The sequence below is a fragment of the Sus scrofa genome, chromosome 7 (genome assembly GCF_000003025.6).
Source record: "Sus scrofa isolate TJ Tabasco breed Duroc chromosome 7, Sscrofa11.1, whole genome shotgun sequence".
Classification (NCBI taxonomy): Eukaryota; Metazoa; Chordata; class Mammalia; order Artiodactyla; family Suidae; genus Sus; species Sus scrofa.
In genome coordinates, this window is record NC_010449.5 from 15,786,016 (window position 1) to 15,810,046 (window position 24,031).

The window sequence follows — 24,031 nt, forward strand, 5'->3', positions numbered from 1 at the left end:
TATATTTACAAGACTCAGGGGCAGATTTACCCCACAAATCCCAAAATACAAATGAATGTGAACCAACCACCAACAGCCATAAGAGCTGTGTGGTATCAGCCTCTATGTGAGGAAAGGGAAACAGAAGTGGGTGGTGCTTGGTGCCTATTGGACCTACGAACAGGAGAACCCCAGGGAGCCAGTAGACCTTCACTGGGATGTGAGTGGGCTGATGGGATAATGGCAGCTGAACCTGGGAGGAGTTTTGCTCCCCCAAGGAGCAGGCGAGAGCAAGGGGCTACAGTAGGAGGTCTGAAGGGACCACAGCCATCTCACCCAACTCCCTTTAAAACTGGCCCTCAGGGCTCTGATTTTAAGGGCTCCCTTTTAAGACAGGGAGGAAGACCAAGGAGGAACTGCTGGAGTGGAATCAAAATTGATCAGAACAACATGGATGCAATCTAAATGCCCATCAATAGAGGAATGGATAAAGAAGATGTGGTGTATATGTGTACACTGGAATATTACTCACCCAGAAAAAATGAAATAATGCCACTTGCAGCAACATGGATAGACCCAGAAATTATCACATTCAGTGAAGTCAGAAATACAAATATCATATGAGACCATTTACATGTGGAATCTGAAAAAATGATACAAACGAACTTATTTATAAAACAGAAATAAACTCACAGACATAGAAAAACTTATGATTACCAAAGGGGAAAAGGAGAGGTAAGGGATAAATTAGGAGTTTGGGATTAATAAATACACACTACTGTATATAAAATAAATAAACGACAAAGTCCGAATCCATAGCACAGGAAACTATACTCAATATCTTGTAACCTACAATGGAAAAGAATCTGAATATATATGTTTTTGTATATGTAAAACTGGATCACTCTGCCGTACATTTGAATACACCTGAAACTGACACAGCATTGTAAATGTACTGTATATAGTAAATTAACTATACTTCAACTTTTTAAAAAGAGTGTGAAAAACTGATTAGGACATGGACAAGAGAGATGAAGGATAGAGAAAGTCAAGACTAGACTGAGGGGGGGTGGAGGGGGCACAAGAAAATCTCAGAATGTAACCCTTCATATGCATGAAAACAATAGAGGATGGTGCTCTGAGAAGGCAGACAAGCTTATCTGAACCCCTTTCACTTTAGAAGTTCAAGAATACTAATTTGACGTACAAATAAGCTGCAGAAAAGTATTGAAGACAAATAGCGTTCTTATAAGAAAAAAGAACGTAAGAAGCGTGGATGACGGCTAAGATCATAGAAGAAGGAACAAGTAGCCATCACATGCCTCAGATTTGCTGGAGGAACGGAACCTGAGTCTGAGCCAGACTGTGGGTTCGGCTGCAAACCTACGGGAAAGCAGAGCACAGGGAAACGTGGCAAACTCTGCCAAATGTAGGTTGGCAGGTTAAATGGCCCAGGTTCCGTGAATAAGTTTTCCTGGCGCTGTTCTAACAAATGACTACCAATGTGGTGGCTCAAAACAACATACATTTCTTCTCTCAGTTTTGGAGACCAGAAGAACCAAATCAGGGCATCAGTGGGGTTGGTTCCTTCTGGAAGCTCCTGAGGGAGAATCTGCTCCACGCCCCCTCTGATTCTTCAAGGGCTGCAGGCAATCCTGTGTGTTCTCTGGATTGCAGACCCATCACTTCATTCTCTGCCTCCTTTTCACAAAATCTCCTTGTGGTTTTCATCTCCTCTTCTCTTACAGAATAACTGCTATTGAATTCAGGGCCCACCCTAGTCCAAAATAATCTCATCTTAAAATCCTTACTTTAATTTTCTGAAAAGACCACTTTCTAAATAAAGTCAAATTCACAAGTTCCAGCAGACATCTCTTCTCTTTTGAGAAGGACCAACAATTAAACCTACAGGTTCTTCAAGGAGAATTGTAAAATAAAGAGATGGATGAGGAATCATGAATTAAAAGAGACTTAAAAGACATACGAACATTGTTTAATGGATGAGATTAAACTATAGTTCCTGGAGATGCATATCTGGGTGACAAAGCTTTTTAAAAACACAAGGAAGCAAAGACCAGAAATATACTATACTTATAAAGTATAATATACTTTAGTGGGAGGAAGAGGTTCTGATCATGACTTAGGCATATGAAAGGGACTTCAAGGGGTACAGTTCAAATTCTGTCTCTTCACCTGGGTAGTGTTTACAAGTGTTCACCTTATGATAATTCATTAAGCCATGATTCCTTTGTTTAGTCTGTCTCTGTATTTTTTAAAGTGTTTTTGTTTTTTGTTTGTTTGTTTTTTTGCCACCCTGCAGCATATGGAAGTTCCTGGGCTCCTGGGCTAGGGATTGAACCTGAGCCACAGCAGAGACGATGTCAGATCCTTAAGTGCTAGGCCACCAGGGAACTCATCTGTATTTTTTGTTTTAATAAAAGTCTGTTTCAAAGAGGCAAGGAAACACACACCTTTGAGATAATATCTTCCTTTTCCACCCAGTATATTTTGTCCGAATCACATTATTGGTAACTGAGCAGGGAGAGCTTTAATAGAAAAGGCAATTGCAATCACAGTATGGTCTAAATAAATAGTTACACTAACAATGGTAACATTAGTTACTTAAAAGATTCTATATACAAAGGAGTTTTTTATGTCATCAGTGCTTAAAAAGCCATTATAGGGCAGAGATGTTTCCGTCATGGATGCCTGAGTGACAGTACTTCCTAAAGTGTATTCTGCGGACCACTGAGATTACAATATCACATTATCCTGCTAATAATGTAGATTCCTGGACTCCAAGCAGAAATTCAGATTCAGCAAATTAGATGGAGGGCACTGCTCTGTGCCAGAAGTTCACTCCAGATTTATATAAAAACCCCAAAGCTCTATCTGAACCATATCTCCCCAGTCTGGTCGAAGAATTGAAAACAAGGAACTCTATACTGAGATCTAAGCCACTACCTGGAATAGCTATAATGGTCAATCTCTAGGATGAATACCTAGAAATTTTGCTATTAGTGTTTGATGTGGTATTGGCTTAAAGACATTAAAACAGAGAATGTTATTTCTACGTGGACAACTAATTGAATTGCAATAGAAAAGCCTTAGACCCTTAGACTAGTCTTCTCCAGACCCTAAATTTTAAAACCATATACTCTTCAACCCAGTGCAGCAGCAATTTGATTCGGCTGAACCGAATTAGAGGTACAATTTAAACGATAGATGTTCCAAAGAATTTTTGGGCTTGTGAGCAGTTTCCTTAATCTCAGGAACCTACACTTTTTCCAACCGAGGATTTAATATTGAATTCCCCAAAATATTGTTTACTAGTGTAGTCGCTTGGGAGTTATTTATAGAGACCTTATGATTGTTGGCAAAACTGTATTTTGAAATTGAAAATGAAGACTTTTAGAGAAAATTTGTATGTCAAACTTTGTATAGATAATATGTACAATGTACAAATAAATGTTATTATGTGTGTGTGTGAATAGAAATTCAGAGTTTGTTATGGTAAGTGGCAGGGCGAGAAGGTTCAGGAAGGAGATTGGAAGGTGTTAGACATGGCGGCAATGCCAGCTGTAGCAATGGGAAATGATGGGCATAAGTCCAAGGTCACACAGCTGACTCTGGCCCTCAATCTGCAGAGTAAAGAGATTCCCCGGAGGGACTTGGTAAATGAGATTCTTGGGCCCTGCCTCAAGGGATTCTGAATCATGCGGTTGGGGTACGGCTCAGGAACCTGCACTTTTATTTGTTAATTTATTTACTTTGAATGCCGCCACCTGTGGCAAATGGAAGTTCCCTGGCTAGAGGTCACATTGAATGCAGCTGCAGTCCTATGCCTTGGCCACAGCAATGCTGGATCCAAGCCACATCTGCAACCTACACCACAGCTTGCAGCAACTCGGGATCCTTAACCAACTGAGCGAGGCCAGGGATCAAACCTGTATTCTCATAGACACTGTGTAGGTTCTTAACCCACTGAGCCAGAATGGGAACTTCAAGAACCTTGGCACTTTTATAAGTTCCTTGGGGGAGTCTGCACTGGATGGTGAGCAAGTCATCCTTGAAAAATCTTCATCGGGGCCTATAGCCCAGGCTCGCAATTAGTGTCATTGGTGTCTAATAAGGAATGGTATCTTGGCAGCAATCCAAAACCAGGTGAGTAGCAGCTGAGAGGTCTGAGGCGCAGGTAGGCAGGCTAACAGATTGTATTAGTTTCCCAGGGCTGCCATGATAAATTACCACAAACGGAGTAGCTGAAAACAACAGAAATGTATCTTGTCACAGGTCTAGAGGCCAGAAGTCCAAAATCAAGGTGTTGGTGGGGATTTGCTCCCTCCAGAGGCTCTAAGGGAGATTCTGCTCCTTGCCTCCTCCAGCTTTCAGTGGCTGCCCACATTCCTTGACCCGTGCTGTTCATTCCAACCTCTGCCTCCGTCTTCACAGGGCTACCTCCTACCCTCTGTCTTTCTTCTGGGCGTTTTTAATAAGAACACTTATCAGCGGATTTAGGGGCCACCCAGATCTTATTTCAAGACTTTTTTTTTTTTTTTTTTTTTTTTTTTTTTGCTATTTCTTGGGCCACTCCCGCGGCATATGGAGTTTCCCAGGCTAGGGGTCCAATCGGAGCTATAGCCACCGGCCTACACCAGAGCCACAGCAACATGGGATCCGAGCCGCGTCTGCAACCTACACCACAGCTCACGGCAACGCCGGATCCTTAACCCACTGAGCAAGGGCAGGGACCGAACCCGCAACCTCATGGTTCCTAGTCGGATTCGTTAACCACTGCGCCACGATGGGAACTCCTTATTTCAAGACTTTTAAGTACCTCTGCAAAGACCCCTTTTCCAAATAAGGTCACAACCACAGGTTCTAGAGATTAGGATAAAGATGTGGGGTTTTTTTGGGGGGTGGGGGGAAGCACCTTCTGGGACAAGTAGCTGCTTTGGGTCACTGTCTGAGCAAGGGAAAGGGTGGTGATGATTGGCAAGAACAGTCTAGCTCTTGGTGCTAGAGCAGCCTGACCTTCAAGAGAAGATCTTGAGGGCTCAGATTTTGGAATCAGCCAGAAGCTGGTCACTGCAGATGAGCAGTTTGAGGCAGGATGAGCAGCAGAGCTGACTTTATTACCCTGAACTTCAGAGTCAGGATTCTATAATCCTCGCTAACCAGGATGAGGCCGTGCTCCTACCTTGGGACAAAGCTAAGCTGTCATGGCAAGTGGACATCCAGGGGCATTAGGGAGAGGCAAGGCTGGGAGTCAGATTCAATTACAAGGAGCAACCCAGCAAAATCACACAAAAGAGTAGAATCATAAATAGCTACCGCTTATTGAGCACTTGCTATATCCCAGGTAAAGTGCCATTTATTATTGCCTCTTTTCACCATAATCTTGCAATATCAGTATTACATTGTAGGTTATGTATAACCTACACAATATAATCCTATGTTCCTATTTTAACATACAAGAATACAGGATTTTATTTTTTATTTTAATTTATTTATTTTGTCTCTTGAGGGCCGCACCTGCTGCATATGGAGGTTCCAGGCTAGGGGTCTAATTGGAGCTGTAGCTGCTGACCTACGCCACAGCCACAGCCACGCCAGATCTGAGCCGCATCTTCGACCTACATGACAGCTCAGGGCAATGCCGGAGTCTTAACCCACTGAGCGAGGCCAGGGATCGGCCCGAAACCTCTTGGTTCCTAGTTGTATATGTTTCCGCTGCTCCATGACAGGAACTTGAGAATATGGGATTTTAAAGGTTAGCATTATATAGCCACTAAGTGGCAGCTAGAATGTAAACCCAGCTCACTCTGGCTCCAAAGCCCATTTTCCTTCTACTAAAATATGGTACTTCTCCACAAATCAATAACCTACCCCGGAATTTAGCATCTTAACTTCCAGCATCTCCTCTTCTCTCTTTGAACCCTCCCACCCCATCCTGGGGTGCAGTAGGCATCAAATGTTAAAAAAAAACATTTGTTTCTCTACCAAATACCCGATGTTAAAAAAAAATGTAACCTGACTAAGGTAGAATGGTACCTATTTCACACTTTTTAAACCAGAATCACAAGTGGGGATCTAGATTGTGAACACCTGCACCCTTGGGGCTGTGTCTCATCTATCTTACTGTAAGCACTCCTGAGGAGCTCAAGCAGAGATTTTGCACATAGTCCTAAGGCCTAGGTTTGTCTCTAATCTTAAAATGCAGGGTCTATGATGACTACGTGCATTATACCCCCCTTCCTCCCAAACCCTCACTACAGCCACCAAATGCATGCTGCTAGTGATGTTCTACAGCTGGTAATATCCAAGTAGTTACAGTACTAATTTCCTCTATAGTGACCCACAGTGGAAAGCAACACTGATGGAACAACATCAAGGAAGTTGCTAATACATTATGCCTCAAGCCCAATCAGGAATTGATGCCCTTTGAAAACCACCTAACCTGCCCTAAAGATAGTGTCGGTTTTGATGACAGAGCGTCCAAAAATGTTTGGGTATTGGGCCTTGGATCTTCAACCACCTTGAATGCAAGACCAAAATATTCCTGAGCCTGGTGTGAGGTTTAACAGTATTTTGAGCTCATCCTGTTTCAAACAGGGTAACAGGACTGAAGTAAGGAGTCCTAGCCTGAACTGACTGAAGTCTCATCAGGACTTTCGTAAGACTGAAACTGAGTTTTGGGAAATTATTACTATTAATCATGACAATAATAATAATAATGATGTCTTGCAAAAAGGCTTGAGGTACTGCAATCCTCATTATCCAGTGAGCCCAGATCAGCAGCTGGCAGTCTTCAATTTTAAGATCCATAAATACTTGCACCAATATAGACATTAATTTGACAATAATACTTTTCTGGTGGGAATTTCTAGTTTAGTAAAAAAAAAAAAAAAAAAAAAAATTAAAAATATTTTGGACTAGATGGGCCATCATGTTTCCTTTCAGTCAGATAACTTGCTAGGAAACCAAAATTGTAAAGTACTGGTGCCCAGCGTGCAGCATTTATTGGCAGCAAGACGTCATCTTGGGAAGCACGTACTTCTTCGGATTACAGTTTGGCGGATTAGAAACCCGCAGATCAGTCTAGGTTAGCCCAGATTAACTGCCCTGATTGCTTCTGGGCCAGTGACTTGGGGGTGGGGGTGGGTGTCTGCTGGACTCAAACCAATACTCGTGGTAAGATTTCACTCGGCAAAACATTCGGAGTTAATTTTTTACTTAAACCCCATCCAGGCTAATAATGAAGCTACCAGGAATGATTTGGAATGTTAACTAAATGGTGCCCGCAATCACGTCAGTCGAACCTTCTGCCCCCACGATTCTGTCTGCCCACATGCTTCTGTCTATCAGCCTCAACCTCTGGATCAGCTCTCGCCGCGGCATTGGTTGGATTTCAGGAAGGGAGATACCCACGATTTAAAGGGCTCAGTTTCCACATGCCAGGCGTCGTTCGCAAGGTCCAACTTGCCTTTGGCACATACTTGGGAGAATCTCCCGCTGCTGTTCATCTATTACACTGACTGGCTAAACGAAAGAGAGTTCCCGAAAGTGTCCCCTTGGTCACCTTGACAATTTCCAAAAGCGAAACTTGCACTCTAGACTAGATCCACACTGAGTCTGCGGGGCGCAGAGTCCCTGCCCAGGTCAGCAGCGCCAGCCCCGCAGGCGGGCGGGACCGGGGGCGGAGCCTGGACCAGGCGTGGTCTTCCGTGGGAGAGAAGGCAAGGCTTTACCCACCTCCTAAAAACCCCTGCCTCCCTCGCAGCCAATCAAGGAGGGCTATGCAAATAGGGCCCCTGTCGCCCCGGCAACCGTGATGCAAGGCAGCCAATGGAAACCGGCAGGTCCCGGCCCTGCTCCCCGATTGGGACTAAAAGAAGAAGACAGCGGCCCAATGGGCTGTGAGAACGGTCCTCGGCGGGTTGAGGGGCGGGGATATGCAAATTTGGTTTGAAAAGCCGGCGGGAAATCTGAGTTTCGCGGGAGGACCTTGGCGCGTAAACCGTATCCCTTCATTCATTGTCAGCAGCAGCTTCCTGGAGCCATTTTTCAGCTGCCGGCCGCAGCACCCGGGCTGCCGCCGCCGCCTCGCAATCCATTGCATCGGCCGCCCCCGACGCCTCCATCCCCCCTCGGGGCCCGATATCCGTGCGGCCGGGACCCTCCTCTCTCCAGAGCCCCGATTATTTTTGGCCCCCGGGCCCGTGCTTGCGGAAAAATAAAAAGAAAAGAGAGAGAAGGGGCTCGGAAGCGCCGGGCGGGGAGGAGAGAAGGAGGAGAGACTTGGAAACTCCGACTGCAAATAATAAAGAAATTGAAAACAATACGTTAATATACCATAGCAATAAAAAGCAGGAGCGAGAGATGAGAAAGGGGATCCAGCCCGCCCTGGAGCAGTACCTGGTGACCGCCGGGGGTGGGGAGGGGGCGGCTGTCGTCGCCACCGCCGCTGCAGCCTCCATGGACAAAAGGGCACTGCTAGCCAGCCCCGGCTTCCCCGCCGCCGCCGCCGCTGCTGCCGCCGCCCCGAGCGCATACATCCAGATCCTCACCACGAACACTTCCACCACCTCCTGTTCCTCCTCCCTCCAAAGCGGCGCCGTCGCCGCCGGCCCCCTCCTCCCCAGTGCCCCCGGCGTGGAGCAGACCGCCGGCAGCCTCCTCTACACCACGCCGCACGGACCCTCCAGCAGAGCCGGGCTGCTGCAGCAGCCACCAGCGCTGGGACGCGGCGGCAGCGGCGGCGGCGGCGGCCCTCCGGTAATGCCCTCCCGTTCCCACCGTCCCCAGCCCGGGCGGGAGGTGGGCTTGCACCACGCGGGGTGGTGGGCGCGCTGCGGGCAGCCCTGGGAGACCGCGGGGCCCAGCGTCGTGGGCCTCGGCGGCTGCCCCTCCAACGAGGGTTTATTGTTAGACTTGTGTGCTTCCCCCCAGCGCCCAGAGGGTCGGGGGGCTCCGCCAGGCGCGCGGGGCAACGGGGATCGCCTTGGCGCGAACCACAGCAAACACTCTAAAACTTTTCGCGGCCCCCCCTTCTTTTCCTGCACTTTTCCCTACCCCCACTCTCCCCTCCCCTCCAACTCGAAGCTTCCTCTTTCTCGGGCGTAGGAAGGGGTCACGCCCCGGATGGAGAAGGGGGTGGGGGAGGGAGTAGTGAACTGGGGAGTGGGGGGACTCCGGGGGGGGAACCGGGGGGCCCTGGGGGCAGTGGCCCCCCGCCGGTCTCGGGGGCCTGTTGGCAGCCGGGGGTCCCTCAGGCGTGCTCGGAGCGCAGGGGCTCTGGCAGGCTGCGCTTGACACATTTGGGGATCGGTAACTCCCGGCAACAAAGGGGCTGGGGGAAGCGGAGGGGGGCGTGCAGGGGGGAGGTGGAGCTGGAAGCCGGGTGCGGGCTGGGGCGGGGGCTGTCTGGGGGCGAGGGGCTAGCGGCTGGCGCCCCGGCCTGGGCGCATCCCGGCGGTGGCAGCGGCGGCGCCCGCGTGGCCCGAGCGCCCGGGCCTTCCTCACCGGGCCCCGGGCCTGCCCTTGACCCGCCTCTCCCCTTGCCCCTTCCTTCCCCGCCCTGTCCCCCTCTCCGCCCCCCGGCGACGGAGGGCGGGGGCAGCCGTGTTCCCGTCCCGCCGCCTGGGTCTGTCCCTCTCCCCGGGACCCGCCGGTGACGTTTCGCACACGTGCGCGGAGGACGCGCCTGTGACTGGGGAGGAGGCGGCGGCGGGAGGGGGCGCTGGAGGGGGAGAGGGGGCACCCACTTCCTCCTGCTCGCCGGCTCCCTGGCCTGGGACGGTCCCGGCGCCCTCGCACCCGCCCCCGGCGCGGCCACCCTCCCTCTCCTCTCCCCAACCCCCCCTCCCCACGGGCGCCCGCCCTCGCCCGGCGCCGCCGGTCTGTTCGGCCCTCTGGGCCCCCTCTCCAGCCGGCCCCCCCACCTCCCCCCGGAGCCAGGCTGGTTTCGGAAATGCCCTTACAGCAGCAGGTTAGTGACCGGGACTGCTCGGGGGCCGCCGCCGCCGCGGGGGCACGGGGATCTGTTGGGGGCTGAAGCCGTGAGGGTAGGCGGTTGAGCGGGGTTTTGGAGTGGGAACGGGGGGTTGGGTGCTCGAGGGAAATGAGTAAGCAAGAAAAATCTAACTAAGTAAATGCCCCGGCCTCGGGTTCTGGGAACCGCGGGGCAGGAGTGTCCGCCCCAGGGGGTGGGTATGGTGTTTACGCGTATTTTTTCCTAGGGGGCCGAGGGATGGGCGAGCGAAAACCGGAGGGGGGCTTCTCGCCAATGGCCGAGTTGAGCTCTGTTTTCTGTCTTCCTTCCCTTGTGCTGGAGGGGGAGGGGGGCGGGTCAGAGGGTAGGGTGTCTGTAGGATTCCCAGGCCACCCGCCACCCCCTCCCTTTGTCCCTGTAATTTATAAAGCGCTTTTGAGAGATGATTTAGGTCAAGATGCGGCTTCTCTTTTTGTTGGTACTAGAAAGAAGTGTGGTCCGGAGGTCTTCCCCCTTTCTCCTTTTCTCTCCTTCATTCCCTTCCTCCATGCCTCCTGCCTTCACCCTCGTGGTGAGGCTTGGCCCCCACGAGGCTCGAAACGAACCAGACCCAGTTAGAGACGTGGTTGGCTGATAATACCAGTCGTTGACCTCACCTTGTCTCGGCTCCAAATGGGCTTAATTTTTGGAGATCAAGATTTTGCAGAGATCCTTAAGAGAGTCGGCACATAGGCAGCACTTTGGGGAAGGGCATGGCTTTGGGAATAATGAAAGATGTGATTTCCTGACTCTTCCCGATTTCTCCTCGAGTTGGATCGTAACTGCTTTTCAGCCCCAGAGGTACTTGCCGGGGATGTGTGATTCTGGCTCAGTCGGGGAAGCTCATCGTGTTTTAGTGACTAGGGTCTGCCAGCAGGGGGGAAAGTACAGTACCTGCTCGCACACAGTATCCAGTGTGCGGGATTCGCAGTCATAAGAATGTGCCACGCTTCTATTAGCATTACGTACTGTTACTGACTTGAGGGAAACATGCTTGCATATATTTTAAGTATATTTGCCCCCTACCCGCTTCTGTCACTATTTCATGAACCTCATCTGAAACAGCCAGCTATTGACAGACTTCTTGGATTGGATTCAGATTTGTGGAAGGGTAGTTTTGATAATGGGAAATTGTGAGACCACCAGTGTGCTTTTTTTTTTTTTTTTTCTTCTTCTTTCTTTTAAATTTTAGCCCACTTTGACCAGGTCTCCAGAACCGTCTATCCAAACTTCTAGGTCGTTCATTGTATTGAAGTATTTAAAAAATTACCTTCACTACCTTCCAAGCTGTTTTAAAACTTTATCCTCCTTGCCATGAGATTATTATTCCGAAGTTATGAACAATGTATATAAAGTTGGTGGGTTTTTTTTTTTCTTAGCAAAATTATATTAGATTCTATTTAAGTCTGGAACTTTTATTGCTATTCTTTTCCCTAAGCAGGTGGGATAGGCATGGGGGGTAGCTAAGTGATTAGCTGAGCAAAGAGACTGTGTAATGACTTTGCATCCAAGAAGGGATTGAGAACTCCTGTTCAGGTGGTCAGCTGCAGGCCTACCTGGTTCTGATTCCACGTTCTATCTCAAGAACTTAACCCGGAGCAAATCTTCACCATTTTTTTAATGGGAAAAATAGCTGTAATAGTACTACTATACCAGCTGTGATTGCCTCTGTCATTTTCAGGTCCTATGATCTTAGGCAAATAACTTAATCTCTCAAAATAATTTCCTCTTCTGTAAAATATGGACAATAATAATACTAACTTGAAGATTCTTTTCAAGGATGAAATATGATCATGCATGTAATAAATACACTTAGCACAGTGCCAGGCAATGAGTAGACAACCAATACAGTGAATATTCAGAAAAAAATTTTTTGAAACTTAGAGAAATAATGTAAGACTCCATGCACATTGGTCCTTTGTTGACTTATATGAGTAAAATGATCTAAAAAAGGGGGGGATTCTATAATGATATGTAAGTATCTCCACCTAATTAGTTTGAGTTTTAAAATCCATTAATCATGGCTAAGGTAAGAATGGATAAAATAGGGACATGTCAATAAGGTAGGCCTCTACAGAGAGGGTGCTGATGACCTGCCTGAGCTTGTGCCTGGAGTTGTGACAAATTTAGATCAACTCAGCCTCACTTTTTTGCCTCACTTCTCCCTTTACTCCATGGACCTGTCATCTTTTGGTGCAGCCCATGCTAAGTGGCTTCTGCAGAACTGAACTCTTCATCATCCCCATGTCAGCGACATGAACTAGACGAATTCAGTTTGAGATGGTGAGCTGTTGGACATGGCAGAGGTCTAGAGTAACCAGAGTCAGAAGCCCTTTTTTTTTTTTTCCTGGAACAGGCAGGGCTTCATCATTTTCTGCCTCTGCTAAAAAGAAGCCAAAATGATTTATTCCGCTTCTAGAAAGTTTAGATCTATTAATGCAAGAGACAATGGCCTGTCACATCTGATTTAATTTAATCCAGTCATAGCAACCCGATGATTAGACTTTGGGAAAAAAACCCGCAATGCTTGAAGTTTCCGTGGGAGAATGGAGAAACCATAGGTGCTATAGCTGGGTCTCTTTTTTCCCCTGTGCAGTTATAAAAGAAGAAAATGCTGGGTTCCTGTGGTTCTGTACTCAATAATCTTGCTTCTGCTGAGATAGATGATTGGTGCCAAGTTTAAGCAAGGAGAGAATTTTTAGTCACTCCATACCCCAAAATGGAAGTTTTCATATAATGCAGTGCCCAGACTCGGGCTGTACAAATAGCTCCACTATAATCAGTGCCCAGGGCGCCACTCTAATCATCCTCTGAAACAGAGCTCCCTCAAATGTGGCCCTGTGAGCTACCGAACCCAGGCTTGTGAACAGGAAAGGAGTTTTGTTTTGTTTTTCTATAAATCGTCACCTTGTGTAATACTAGGGAGAGTCGATTCTGAGATTAATGCTGTGCTGTGTAAAGCTAACTTGAAAACAGAAAATAATACTCTAAGCTTAGACATGAATACATAGCAGCACCTGGAGATTGAAAGGTTGTGGGGGAGAGTGGCTTTTCTTCTCATTTCTCTTAGGTATAATGCAGCAGTTTTCTTATTAACTCATCTTTTATCGCCATCCCCAAAGATACAGCATCCACACCTTTAGCCTCTTTCAGAAGGACTGGGACCCCTCTGGCAAGGCTTCAGATATTCATAGTTGATATTCTGGCTGGTTTTCTAATTCAACATGACTTTGCTGTGTTCCACTTGTGTGTCCAGTTTCATCCCCTTCCCCAGGCTGACCACCTCCAATTCCTTTTTAACCTCCTATTATTTTCTACTAACATTTTAAACTAGGACAAGTGAAAAAATCAACCATTGCCTGTACTCATCAAGTCCCTCCCAGACAGATTCCCATGAGATCACCCCAAATAATGCAAAGGCAAAGAAGGTAGATTGTAATTCTTATCATATGCTCTGTTTCCTTTTGGTTTTTAGAGAGAGGAACTTCCCTGAATTCTTTGAGGTACTAAGCATGTGGTTTAATGCATATTTGTCATGCTTGTGAGCAGCTTAAAAATAATGTTTTGGGGACTGTATTTACAATTGCTAAGAAGCATTTTTTTTTTTTCTACTAATCATTTTCCATGGGACTCAGAAGGGAAGCGAACTGGGAAAGCAGTAAGTATAGGAAACCACTAATGGTATCTCCTTCCTCCTACCCCGATCCTCTCTTTCGCTTCCAAGAGTGACTTGGAAAATGTACCTTTACACAAGGAAAAGTTATACAACAGAGTGGGGGGGACAGCCACTGCTGAGCTGGGGATGAGGAACCCTGGAGGGCAGGGGTGGGGTTACCAGAAAGGGTAATGCATACAGCTTTGGCTTTAGTAAGAAGGAAATTTGTTTATTTTCTGTTGGCACTTTTGCTTCAGACTCTCCCCCACAAAGCATTTTCAGAACTCAAAGAATGTATAAGTTACAAGGATGCATTCTCAGTCTGCCCTCAGCCTTAACTGGGGGTGAACCTTGTTGCTGTGGGGACCACAAGCATCTGCAATATAACTTTGAACGGAAAGAGATAAAGCCCCCTTGTTGCCAGATTGTATCACCTGACTTTGCTGGAGAACCTGGGTGAAGCAGACCACTGCTTAGCTTTGTAAACCGAGGCAGGGGTTTATGGCAGCGGAGGTTGATAGCAGAGACAATTGACAGCAGATGGAGTAGGGAGAAAGATAAAGATGGGAGGTCAGAAGGATAAAAGTAATTGACTTTAGGAGTTCCCGTTGTGGCTCAACGGTAATGAAGCCGACTAGTATCCCTGAGGATGCGGGTTCGATCCCTGGCCTTGCTCAGTGGGTTGAGGATCCAGCGTTTCCGTGATCTGTGGTGTAGGTGGCAGATGCCGCTTGGATTCCGCATTGCTTTGGCTGCAGCATAGGGCCACAGCCATAGCTCCGATTCACCCCTAACCTGGGAACTTCCATGTGCCATGGGTTCGGGGCCCTAAAAAAAAAAGGTAATTGACTTTAGTTTGCTTTCTATTACTGTAGCCCAACTGTCTGGGGCCATTTCTGGTGTCCAGGCAACATTCTTATAACAAAGCAGTCCCCAAGACCAATGCTTGAGGCAATAATTGATATTCCCGAGGGTCTTTGAATCGTAACATGTGAGAGCTGTAAAGCAACAGAGTCACCATCTGACCCAGTCCCCTTTATTTTGCAGGTGAGGAAATTAGGACCCAGTGCAGTTAAATTACTTACCCAAGGTCACAAGCTAACTAGTGGCAAAGCCAGAAATGAAACTGAAGACGAACCTGAATTCTTAGAAGCAGCCTCATTTGCCAAGGGAAAGTTAACTATGTCTCATGTGCCCTACAGGGGAAAATTGGGATGTGTGGAATACATTTTAGATTGTCTTCAGAAATGGTTACATTTTTAAAATAGAAGTGTCCTTTGAACAGTTGGTTTGGGAGTATCAACAATTCATTCTCAAAGATACAAAATAAGCGAAGCTCCTTTAGATGTTAACTGGAAGGGATTTTTTTGTTGTTCCTTCTTTTTTTGCCACACCTGCAGCATGTGGAAGGTCCCCCCGCCAGGGGTGAAATGTGTGCCACAGCAGCGCCCCAAGCCACTGCAGTGACAACACCAGATCCTCAACCCGCTGAGCCACAAGAGAACTCCCAAGGAGTTTTTCCAAAAATAGAAGGCATGACTGACTCGTACAAAAAGATGATAGCATTTGTAAAGCTCTATTTATTATTCGCAAATTTCTGTGGATTGGACATTTCCAGCGCTCAAAAAGTGAAACATACACTTCACAGAGAATAGAACCTAGAGGGATTCCGGCAGCTGCTTCAGGGGAGGGTCACAGTGTAGCTCTGGCATTGGAGGTCTGTCCTGGGCCGTCCGCATCCTGGGTGACTGTCATGGTTTTCAGAGGTCCTGGGGCCCTGGCCCAGTAACATCAGACCAGGAGCTCTCCAGGAAGGTTTCTGGTTTGACAAAGTAGCTGATCAGTTTAACTCTTTCAGCTCCGGAAGCCATCATCCCCGAAAAGCCAGAACTAATTTCCTTAAAATGTCTTCTTTTACTTGTGGAATTGAGAAAGCTTAAAAATAGAATCACTTCAAGCCCTGAAGCCAAAAAGTGAAACATAATCCAATGGGGCTGTAGTTCACAGACTGGTTAGGGCTGGGGATATACAGCTTGTCTATCATCCACAGACCAGAAAGTATCTTGTGTGGGTGCGGTAGTACAGCCAGGGAGCAGACAGTGGGGGGCGCTGTAGTCAGCTGGGAGCCGATTTCCCCTGGAGGTGTTGTGGCCAGAGCCCATCTCTCAGGGAGCAGAGGAGCTGAAAGCCCTTTGGTCCTTCCCGCCAGCTCATGCCTGGCTACCCAGGAGATCCCATTGGCTCCTCCAGCACATGCTCGTCTGCTGAGAAGGGCTTCTCCGTGCTCTGGTTTTCATGATCCTGCATGTTGTGGCTCTGGACAGAGTTGGGGGAGGGGACAAGGTTGTATCACAGGAGCTAAATTCTAGTCTATGGATTTCACCCCTCCCTTGCCCTTTTCCCATGTCTGATGCTTTGAGGCTCCAGAAATAAATAACCACAGCAGTAGCCCTGTGGCCCCATCCCCTCCGAGCCTTTCTGGGCCGCCACCCATAGGAGAGGTGAAGGCTTGTCGGTATATCACCTGCACCCTCCACTAAAAGGCAAAGTGAAGGACACCTGAGGGTGAGGATCAAGCAGTAGAGCCTGGAACCAGAGTGTCTGGGGTCAGGAAGATTAAGTGAGTTCATATTTGTAAGGTGCCTAGACCAGTGCCTGGCCATTGGGAAGGATTCAGGAGTGTGTGTGGTGGAATCGCCCTTGCCTTCCATGGCTGAGTCTTGGGCATGTCCTTTGGTTTCCTTTGTGAACTAGCCCTCGTCTTCATCCAAACCCAGTCACACCTCTTAAAAATGCTGGGGAGGGGGAGTGAACCACAGATCTTTGTAGTTCTTCATAAGCTGTCCATGGCCTTGGGAGAAAGAACAGGAAAATAAGCTTCTTCTTAGAATAAGCTTCTTACAATAGCCCTTTTCGGTAGTGATCGTGTCACGACTAAAGTCTTTATTTCTGTGATTATGTGTGTTAATAAATTTGCAGTAGTTGCTGCCACATGATTTAACTTTATAGTCAACTAGAGCTTAAGACTGGATGGCAGAGATCTGGGCTCTGGCAGGATTGGCAACCCCAGTCATTTTGGTGGGGGGCAGTGGTTGTCTTGCTTTCCAGAGTCAGGGAAGCTGCCTCTGGGCCTCCCTCTCCTCCACTTGGCATCTCTCCTTCACCCCTGGTTTGTTTGTTTGTTTGTTTTGATGTGTTACACCTGTTCCTCTGACTTAGCCCTTACCTCTCCCTCTCTTTGGCTTTCAGAAGGATGCCAGAATTGCCGCCTTCATTGGCTGCTTCCGTGACTTACCAAATTAATTACAACCTTTTCCCCACCCTTTGAGGTAGGGTGAAATCTTGCCTTTCCCGTTCTGCTTCCCATTCCTCCCAGCTGGATTCCTGGCACTGTGCCGAGTGTAAGGAGGCTGAGGCTTTCCCTCTGGTGCCTTTATTTGCTTGCTCCTCTTGATGCTGTCCTTCCTCCTGGGCCAAGGACACCTCCTGCAGACAGCCTTCCCCGATTCCCCCGGGGCCCAACCCGGGCCCCTCCCTCCCCTCAAGTTACTGCTTCCTTCCTGTGGCACATCTTAGTCCCCCTTACCTCCCCATCATTGGTGTCCTTGACGTACTCTTCCTGCAAACCCACGAGCTTCAAGAAACCAGCCCGTGGTTTTCTCATCATGTCATCTGTGCAATGCCTTCTCCGTTGTGGACTCTCAAATATTTGAGAAGCAGCATTTTCATTGGACACCCACAGTGTGCTTGGCACCCCCAGTCTTCCTGTTGGGGATGCAGAAGAACTTATGAGGTGTGCTCCACCCACTCTTGAGTTTATAGTCTGTTTGGGGAGACAGGCTCTAAACACAAGTTGAGTCGCAATGCAAGACCAAACAGGAGTCCAGATGAAAGCAAGGCTCATCTAGTCCTCAGTTGTACAGTGTCGATGGGAAGTACCAGCTGGACCACGAGAGTGGGGAGGCCATGGCTCCCGTGGTCACCAACCTTAGAGCCCACTCAGGTGTATATTTGAACCAAAGTGTCCCAGATTGTTTTAAGGTGCACTTTAGTGGAACCACTGGGCTAAGTGGACTGGGAAGACTGGGGGAGGCTTCATGAGGCAGGGGTAGGGAGGTGGGGAGCAGGGTAGCGTAGGGAGACTAGTTGGACTGGCATCAATATGGGAGACTAACAGGACCTAACACGGGGTATGTCTAGAATAGAGATTGCCTTCCTACAAGGGCTGGACAGGGAAGTAACTGGGGGTGGCGATAGGTGGTCTGGGGGTTGGGCTTAAACAGAAAAGAAATGCCCTAACAGAACGGGACCCCAGGGCCCTGCCCTGGGTGATGGGTGCCACAGGGGAGCACAGGGCCTGTTTGTTGCCACATCTTCAACCTTCTTAAAAATGCCAGAAATCTACCAGTTTTTGAATGTTGGCTCGATTAAAAAGGAAAATGTGCAAGCCAAACAAAATAAGTCTCTAGGCCAGATTTGGCTTAAGGGCTGCCACTCAGCAGTGTCTGGTTCTTTGGATAATAATAGCTAATGTTTATCAAGTGCCCGCATGTATGGAGGGCACTGAACTAAGTGCTTTACGCACTTTAGCACATTATCCACATAACAGCTTATGAAGTGGGTCTTATTATCGTGTGTATTCTGCACAGGAAGAAGCAGACAGTGAGGGGTTAAGGGGCTGGCTCAGGACTCCACTGATGAGTAAGGCAACTGAAAGTGAACCCAAGGAGCCTGGCTCCAAAGTCTCAGCTTATCCCTGGTCTTTATCCTTTGTGGTCTCTAACATCGTGTTAATTCCATAGTAGGGACCCCAAATACCCGTCAAAAAGAATTGTCTGTAGCACTTGTTCCTGATGCAGATTTCCAGGCTCCATCTCAATCAGAGAAGCACCCAGATCTTCTGGAACATTTGGGAAAGCCTGCTGTAGGTAGTTGAGCGAGTGTTTTTGAAGCTGGAATAACCAGGCCACGCAGGAGCTGCCTGCAGAATCAATACACACTTTTTCATCTCCACTCCTCCCTCAGATGTTGGCGGGAACAGTCCTGCAGACCCCAGAAACCTGGGCCAGGTGCATGGGTAGCCAACTTCTGGACTTCTAGGTCATTGCCAAGGAAGACCATTCAAAGATGGGTTACCCAAGACATAAAGGCGGTGAAAACAAGAAGGGCTCCCAAAGGGCTGAGAATCTTAGGGGATCCAAGTAAGTGCTATGGCTGCATGCCTGGCACTAGTACTCCTGGCAGCCAGGGCGATACTCTGGACATCCTGCCCTTGCGGGATTTACCCTAGAACAGGAGGGCTTTTCATTCTGTTGGGTCTGGGCCTGCCTGGAACAGGTTACCAGGTGGACAAAAAGCCAGAAATTCCCCTGGGAAAAGAACCAGGGCATACCATTTAGGGAAAGGGGGCCACTGAGTTGAGAAGTCTGGAAGCAGGACAGCAACAGTGATGGTGTGAAAGGCAAGAGGGAAGTGAGGGCCAAGCTAAGGGAGAAAAGAAAACACAAGACCTTGACATTCACGATGGTTAGCTCCCGGGGCTGAAAGGACGGACAAGGCTGAGCTTTTCCTCCACAGGCTTTGCACCATGTGGAGGCAGTGGTGAGTTTGGAATGGGTTGGCTGTTTGGGACTCCATGGGCCATCCAGCTTTCTAAGAGGCCAGGACCCAGCACTAGGAATGTGACTTTGGCCCAGAGATGAGAGTGGAAGCCTTGATGAACACCAGCCAGCCAACAGTGGGCCTTCCTAGCTTCAAAAAAAGCAAAAATTAATGTGGTGCCACAAAAACCTTTCATCATTTCCACTTCTCCCTCTGTAATATGAAAACGAGACAGATTCATCAGGTTGATTTGGGGGGGATCAATACTGTCAGGGCTCCCAGAGACGAGCCATCGGATATTGTTTATTATGTGCTTTCCCAGGTCTGGGCCTGGCTCCTCGCTGCTGTGAGAAAGCCCACAGTTTGCAGGCTCGCGAAGCAAAGAGCCAGCTAGAGAGGGCTGTACATAAAGAAAGGTCACATAATTACGTCTTGAACCAAGATGGCTCTTTTGACTGTTATTTCCTATGCTCTCTGATTTTGCAGATTAAAAAGAAAAAAAAAAAAACCCTTAGATTTATTTTTTTAAGCCCTGGCATATTAAAATTTAAAACTGAAAGAGCCATGTGAATTCTAAGTATCTTTATCTTGATTTTTAAATTTGTAGCTGGTGTTTAAGCCCATTGGCAATAATCCCTGAAATGACCAATTTTGTTGCCATGTTGGGTGGCAACACTTATGATGCCCACACTAATAATATGGTAAAGTTGTCAACCTTTCCTGTTACTGTTTTCCTTGCTAGCATCTCAGACACTCTAGTCCTGGAACTAGTCTATAGGGGGAAGTTTTCCGCTCTGGGGACCCTTGGCACGGTGGTGGGGTACAGAAGGAGTCTATGGCTTGACAGTCTGTCTCTGGAAACGTGCTCCGCCACTTACCAGCGTGTGACCTTTCACAAATGATATCTATCAGCTGTAGTTACTTAAAGTAGTGTTTTGTCTCTTTCAATGGTTGGAAGAATTAAATGGGATAAGTTTATAGGAAATGCACTGTGCATCCCTAATTTAGTGTGTACCCCATAGGCCCCCACTCCTTGCTGGGAGCTCCTAAGTGTTGTTTGAATTCTCAGCATTTTTACCCATTTGAAGGTAAACAAGCTATGGGACAAACACTTGAACTCTGAGCTGAATGGGGTTGCCAGGACTCTGAGTGTTTCACTGACAAAGATGCGCTCGCCTTCAACAAAGAAGTTCATCAGGAGATAGGAGAGATGAAATGTGTTCTTCAAACAGAGGAGATGAAAGAATGACGTCCATAAGACAATAGCCAAGGCGTTTCTTAGGCATCCAACCTGGGCTGCAGGACGGAGAAGGCTTTTGGAAGTGTGAAACTAGAGCAGGATTTCAGCACCATTGACCTCTCGGTCGGATGCATCTGGGGGAGGCTGTTGTGTGTATCACAGGATGTGCAACAGCTTCCCTGGCTTACAAGATGCCGGTAGCGCCCCCGAGTTGTGACAATCACAACTGTCTCTGGACCTTGTCAGATGTCCCCTTAGGGCAAAAGTGGCCCATATCTCTGCCCCCCTCCACCCCTGCCCTGTTGCTGAAGCACTGATCTAACCCTTTAGTGGGGAACCCCAGCACTGCGATTCACAGTCCCACTCTTGAGAGGTGATACAGAGAAACGGTGCGCTGTGTAGCCAGCTGCAGCGCTCCTGTTTTATAATCAGGCAATATGCATGGCCACTCGAAGCCTCTCTGTAACTTGGAAAAGACAAGATCAAAGTCTGTAGTTCCGAGAAGGCCAAAGAAGTTCTGCATTTATCATTTCCTCAACTGGGTCATTAAGAGAGACTTTCTGCTTGGGATGGACCGGCTTCTATGTAGGTAGTTAGATGACGTGGGCACATCACTTCCCTTCCAGCCTGTCTCTCCACCTGTTAAATAAGGAGACTCCAGGTTCCCACCTCCTAAGTTGTGAACTGTATGTAAAGTGCTGGCTCTAGCACCGGCTGCTTACAAAACACTCCAACAAGTCTGTTGTCATCATCTGTATTATTATTGCTGTTGTTATTGCTATTGTTTTCAAGTTGAGCTTTCATTTCGGGGCAATTCAGCTGTTAAAAGCCATGCCTTTTGTCGCTGGGCATGTTGGCAGGACTGCTTCTCTCTTGCTCTTCCATCCCCGTGCTGGCCACCGTCTCCACCACGGGACATGCCGATTCATTGACTTAACTCCAAGGGTATGCATGCTCTCAGTGCAACACAGACAGATACCCCTGCTTTGCTGTGGCTTGGATCATGATTGATAGTTTTGCCACGTTAATAAATACCCTGTTCCTGTCTTTGATAGATCCTGGTCTTCCCCTCCCCCCCCAGCAGTGTTTATTAAGTGTGAGGTCCTGGACCAGCAGCAGCCCTTGGGAGCTTATTAGAAAGGCAAATGTTGGGGTCAGAGCCGAAACCTGCTGAGTCAGAAACTCTGGGTGTGCCTCGTATTGTGGAGTTCAGCAGGCCCCCCCACATTGTTCCCATGCACCAAGTTTGGGAAAAGATAACCTCTCAACAGGGAAGGATTCGGGGAAGCCAAGGCCATGACTGGGCTGCTGCGTTATGTTACGCGTTGCCGTCGAAGAGAGTGTTGCCCATCTAGTACGTTTCCAACAACAGCAGAGCTTACGAAAGGTCATCTTGGGAAGTTCCCATCATGGCTCAGCGGAAAAAAGTCTGACTAGCATCCATGAGGACACAGGTTTGATCCCTGGCCTCAGTCAGTGGGTTAAGGATCTGGCGTTGCCGTGAAGTGTGGTGTTGGTCAGATGCACGGTTTGGATCCTGAGTTACTGTGGCTGTGGCTGTAGGCAGCCTCTGTAGCTCTGATTTGACCCCTAGCCTGGGGCCTGGGAACCTCCGTATGCCACGGATACAGCCCTAAAAAGCAAAAGACCAAAAAAAAAAGAAAAAGTCATCTTGGTATGTCAAGACAGTTCAAAACTGGCACTGCCCTTTGATCTCTTCCTGGGCCTGGCATCCCTCCATGAAGTGGGAGGACACGGGAGGATCCTCGAGCTCCCGCACAGGACCCCGTAGCAGACACGTCTTCGCCTTCTTTGGGCTTTGCCGCATCCAGTGAACAGGGAAACTGCCTTCCTCTTCTCCAGAGACTTTTGATGTGTTTGTTTGACAGTGATGTTCCTTCTAACTCCTTCTCTCTCAGCTAACACTGGTAAAAATCCTCCTATCTGTTACCAAACTGACAGCCAGGTGAACAAGGCTTCCCTGGGAATGAAATGGTCACTCTCCTTCCATGGCTGGTGATTTGGGTATTTAAAGATATCATGAGGAGTAAATGAAATGGGAGACCCTGGGCCAGTGTCCAGCCTGAGCTGGGCACAGAGTGTCCAGCCACTTGATAAATTCTCACCCCATCCCCAACTCATTAGAAAAACCAATAAAAGCATAAAGTAGATAACACAATTTTATGTGAAAAGCTTTTGACTACCCACAATTTGAAAGTGTACGTCATACAAGTTGTAACCAAAATCATGGAATCAGAAGTTCTGATGGCTTAAAACTTTCACTAAATATATGTGTAATTAAATACATTTAACTTAGAAACAAAAACAATGTTAACCTGATTTGTTTTCACAGAGATGGATGCAAAAACAAAATCTCTAATCAGATGGGCAGAAATTCTTTGCAATTCTGCACTCACCCAAACCTGGCTCTGCTTATATGGAACCTATCGATTTGCGTTCTCTTCACTTTACAAATGCTAATTGATTTCTATTGTGTTGATTATGGTAAAAGGAATGTCTGGGATGGACTGATAGTTCATTTTGAGAAAGAAATGTATCTTGAAAATGCACGTGGAAGATTATGTGGCTTTACTATGTCCTAGGTTTGTCTTGGTTGATTCTCTTCTAAAAAATGTCTCCCTGGCCTTTAGCGGACATTTCACCACCTTCAGCCAAAACAACTTCTGGTTACAGTGACGGTTTTAAGTTTGCCATTTGTGGTTGATAAAGGTTAGGAAAGTAAGGTGAGTAGTACTCATTTCTTGCTTCCTGCCTTGCTTGAGATCGAGGATCAGCTTTTCTGAGTCCTTGACTTTCAACGTTCGATACTCTCTATGGTAAAGGTGTGGCCCTTAGATGCTGCCACTTCTGAAGGTCTGGCATGACTCAGCTCCTGCCATCATTTCCAAAACCAGGTCTGGGGACCAGGGTGTGCCTCCCCTCTGCTTTGCCAGGTAAAAGAAATTAGAATAGGACCGTGCCTTCCACACAGTTGAGTTTTAAACATATTTTTTAGATGGATCTAAACATGTATTGTCACATTTGACTGTAACAAATTGCCAAGCCTTGGGCTCTTTTGAGTCTTGTTTTCCCTTTTCTGTAATAAGGTTAAAATGGGCAGCTGGTTGGTGGCTCCTTTTAGGTAAGGTAGGTCTTCAGCTCTGTTTGCATTTTAGAGAAGGGATCTCAGTAGGACTAGATAAAGACTCCAACTTTGCATGATTAAGGACTCAGATTTATCTCTCTGGAGGACTACCTTGTGGAAATCGGAGCCCGGCAGGCTGGTGAACTAGAATGCGAACTTCTTCATTTACCCTGAGAAATGTAACTGCCAAGGGGACAGTTGCAGAAATCGGTATTGCCTTGTGTTCCCAATCAGAAGGTATTTATTAGCTGAGTCAGAATAAAGGAGTTGATTCATCCTGTTAGTGTCCTCCAGCTGTGATGGTGCCTCTCTGGAGCTCACCTGCACGGGCAGGAGTCCTGCTGGCTGTTTAAGGAACATAATGGACATTGTCATTTA

At 47.6% G+C, this 24,031-nt stretch overlaps 1 protein-coding gene across 3 annotated transcripts in view; it reads left to right on the forward strand.

Moving 5' to 3' along the window:
* The window catches only part of E2F3 (E2F transcription factor 3), a 76,695-nt gene continuing 60,167 nt past the window's right edge, over positions 7,504–24,031 (forward strand). Inside the window, exon 1 of one of the 3 annotated variants that reach the window (XM_021098397.1) lies at positions 7,504–8,757. In XM_021098397.1, the coding sequence (XP_020954056.1) occupies positions 8,362–8,757 (396 nt within the window). In that variant the 5' untranslated portion in view covers positions 7,504–8,361. Of the gene's footprint in view, positions 8,758–9,684; positions 9,971–24,031 lie in introns of those variants that run through there. The other 2 variants (XM_021098396.1, XM_021098399.1) reach the window with 2 other exon arrangements.